This window comes from Pinus tabuliformis, chromosome 8 (genome assembly GCF_031772625.1).
Source record: "Pinus tabuliformis cultivar Carrire ecotype Pingquan chromosome 8, CPIR1, whole genome shotgun sequence".
Taxonomy (NCBI): Eukaryota; Viridiplantae; Streptophyta; class Pinopsida; order Pinales; family Pinaceae; genus Pinus; species Pinus tabuliformis.
The window spans coordinates 19,385,082-19,388,872 of NC_142294.1; the positions used below are offsets into that span (position 1 = coordinate 19,385,082).

General features: G+C 35.2%; 1 protein-coding gene across 1 annotated transcript; it reads right to left on the minus strand.

The window, feature by feature from the left end:
* Positions 1-251: 251 nt before the first annotated feature.
* Positions 252-1,392, minus strand: LOC149233941 (cyanamide hydratase DDI2-like). Its single transcript, XM_089461072.1, has one exon. The coding sequence runs from the start codon at positions 1,273-1,275 to the stop codon at positions 523-525; it is 753 nt and encodes a 250-aa protein (XP_089317198.1). The 5' UTR covers positions 1,276-1,392; the 3' UTR covers positions 252-522.
* Positions 1,393-3,791: the final 2,399 nt, after the last annotated feature.

Here is a 3,791-nt window from a genome sequence, read left to right on the forward strand (position 1 = left end):
ATATGGAAAATATCAAAAAACATTTATTTGGAGTTGTTTTTTATTTTTTGGAGTTTTTTGCCCGTGGGTTTTTCCTATCTAATTTCTCTAAAATCAGGCAGGAATTTATTGAAATCACAAGCTTGATAAGTAACCCCTACACAATCGAAATGCCCTAGAAATTTTTCAGGGCGTTGTATCCATATATACAAATCGAGATTTCACTTCAAATTTTTTCATCATATTCCATCACACCAAAAAAATCTAAAAAATCACACTAAAAACAACTCCCATTTATTTAATCTTCCAACTTCCCGAAATCTGGAAAATATAAAAATACATTTATTTAATATCCGGGTAGAAATCGCTCTCTAAAAAAAACCACTCGTCATTGTTTTTCACTTTTAACTTTTAACTTTTAGATATGAATTCTTAACCTAAAAACCAAACCTGGATTTCTGATGAACCCACCATGACTCGATGAAACCCGGAATCTCTTACGCATGGAGATATCACCATATCTTATCACCATATCTGTAGATATCACAGTGATTCATGATCATATTTTGCAAACACTGCATTGTTTCTGATTTTACTGAGAAACCCTGAGTCCTGCACACTACCTGCCGCCGTGCAGAAGCGCTTGACCGTCACTTCCTGAATGAGCAAATCTGCAAACTCATTGCCGAAATTATTTCTGGGGAAGCCATTCACCACCTCCTGGACGGTGTCCGCGTGGATGAGAGGGTTGAATGCGCCGTACACGTCAAGGTGGGTTCCGAAGATGAGCAACGCATTCTCCGGCGAGTGTCCAAAGGTCTCGCATATGTTGTCTTTGTGCCTGAAAACGGCCTCCGCCACTCGATCGCTCAGTCGCGCCGGCGCTCCTTCGCGAAGCAGAAATTCCCGGGCGAGCACCCCTCCGTGGAACTCAAAGGAAAGCGGTGTCTGTTCCATGGCCACGGATGTGAGACCCAGGTCGTGGAGCATCGATGACAAATAGAACATCTCCGGATCCCAATGCCAATGAGGGAAATTCACCGTGGCTATGGCCGTCCCCAAATAGTACGATCGCATGCTGTGGAGGAAGACGGCGGAGTCAAGCCACGATTTGGCGTAGGCAGTGGCCTTCTCTGTAAGAGGGGTTTGCGGGAGAGGAATCGACGCCAACGATATGGGCTTGGGAGGGGTGAGGGTGCCCTTGGATGCACATTGAAGCGCCTGGTTCACCTCTTTCTCCAGCTTGTTCAGATCATCCACCTCTTTTAACAGGGCCACCTCTGACGATGATGCCATTCTAATCAACTCAACACAGGCAACACCTATAATTATGGAATCAAAACTCAAATAGATCGGATTCTACTACCTTAATCCTCCAAGATTTCACAGGAATTTCTGCCGCTGCTCGCTTCCGTTTTGTGATCTGAATCTCTCATCACAAACACAAACACAGTGTTGTGAAATTATAAATAAAATAATTCAATCCAACTTGCCATTGACTTGATTATAATAATTTTTTCTCAATTGTTATACGAAGTAGGTTCATTAAAGGGGTTTGAGCAGGAATTTCAAAATAATATAACTGATTTAATCGACTCATTTATTTGTTTTTGAATTACAGCGTAGGAATCTCAAAATAATATAACTGTTTTAATCAACTCAATTATTTGTGTTTTTTGAGCTTTAACAAAAGATGTACTGTTTTCAAAAAAATATTAACTATGTTTGATTGGTAAATCATCCTGTAATAATCAATTCCCCATCAAATTTCATCCAGGCCAATAAATTATCTGTTCCAGTTGGTTTCCTCAACGCTATAAGTACTTATAAAGCTTTTTCAAATTGGTAAATGATAGATAACGTAGGCTCATCCACCCAGGGTGGAAATAGAGATGCCTTGGGAAATGGTATGGATGTTTTATATTCTTTCCTGTCCTGATTTAGTTATTTGTTAATGTCTTTTAGTGTTAAAGTTAGCATATTGAATATTTGGAAATAATCACATGAGTGGATGCTTTAATGGGCGGTTGTCTCCATTCATATTGAATATTTGGAAATAATCACATGAGTGGATGCTTTAATGGGGGGTTGTCTCCATTCAACAAGTTAGATTGTGCATATTTTATATTTTATATTTTATATTTTATATTTTATATTTTATATTTATATTTTATATTTTTTATGTTATTTTTTTATTTATTTATGATGTAAATTTTGGATTTATTTTTTGTTTTAGTTAATTAATGGTTTTTAGTTTCATTCTTTATAAAGATAGGTTTATATTTTTGTTTTTTGTGTGTTTGTTTTATTTTTGTTTTTTTACGGCATGGTAGATATGAAAAATAACTATGTTCATTTTATGTCATGGTTGTTCATTCTATTGCTGAACCAATAAGTTTCGTTTCATATATTCACAGGCGATTTGATAAAAAAAATGGGTTTCATCGTGTTTTTGTTAATGAACATATCCGTAAGTTGGACAAAATGAAAGCAGATGTCAAATAATTGTTGCATGTGCATCTGAGAGAATCAGGAAGAAAAACCACAAGGAATTGGCTTGAAAGTATTAAGTATTGTGAACATTACCCTGTTGATGTCAATTAGTGCTGCTTTTGTCATCGGTTCGACTGCGTTTTGGAAGATGCCAATCACTAAATGATTATTTTTGAACTATTTCAAGTGCATATTCCCCATGGGTTTTTTTTATGTAAATACATAGTTCTTATTGCTTCATTTCAATTCTCTTCTTTGGTTTCATTATTGGTGCAATCGATTCTTTTCTATTGTGTTGTTATCTTATATTTTGTATATGTGTGCTCTTCAATTTTTTATGGCTTTGTTTTTCTCACATTCCATTGTTTATTTGATAAATGTTTGTTTTTCCTATCATCTCCTAATGTCAGCCATGTTCATATGTTGCATTCTCAATAATATTGTATTGAAATGAAAATGGATGACAATACAAGATTGCCAACTATGGTTGGTGGTCTCATTGTGACAAACAATGCCTTGCTAGAAGAAAAGTCCCATGGTATGTAATGCTTATTAATTTTTCTTATGGGGTTTTGGATATTTCTGTTAAGGTTTAAAAAAATTAGGGTTTATAATATTTATTCATTGAGCATAATATTGGTTTGTAACGTAAATGTGCCATGTTGTATAATAGGTAATAAATCCATGTATATTGTGATTTGGTTAGGATTTATTATTCCCTTGGGTTTAAAATATGAATCCCTTGGGTTTCTAATCTAAGGGTTCATATTCCTTGGGTTTAATATTATTCACTTACATGTATAATCCCTTGGATTTTTGGTGTTAATCCCTAAGGTTTTTTATTTCATTTGGTTTCAAATATTTATGATGGTCAACCATGTTTTCTAAATTCAATGATGGCCATCCAAGGTCCAACGTCGCATTGTGACAAATATTGTCCTCATATGAGAATCAACCTTGGTTAATATTAATCCAACCTTTCATTTGGGCAAATATTCTCTCGATTTGAAAATTAATCGTGGTCTACCATGGTCATTCAAGGTCTGATGCCACATTATGATAAGGTTTGTCTCCGTATGGAAATCAAACATGGTCAACCATGTTTATTTTAGGGGTTAAAATATATTTCTTAGGGTTTTTATACCTTGGGTTTATAATTTTTGTCCCCTGGGTTTATTATTCCCTTGGGTCTATAATATCAATTCCTTGGGTTCATTAATGTAAGGGTTTATATTCCTAGGATTTATTATTATTCCCTTGTGTTTATAGCCCTTTGACTTTATAGTATTAATCCCTAGACTCTATTATTTCCTTGGGTT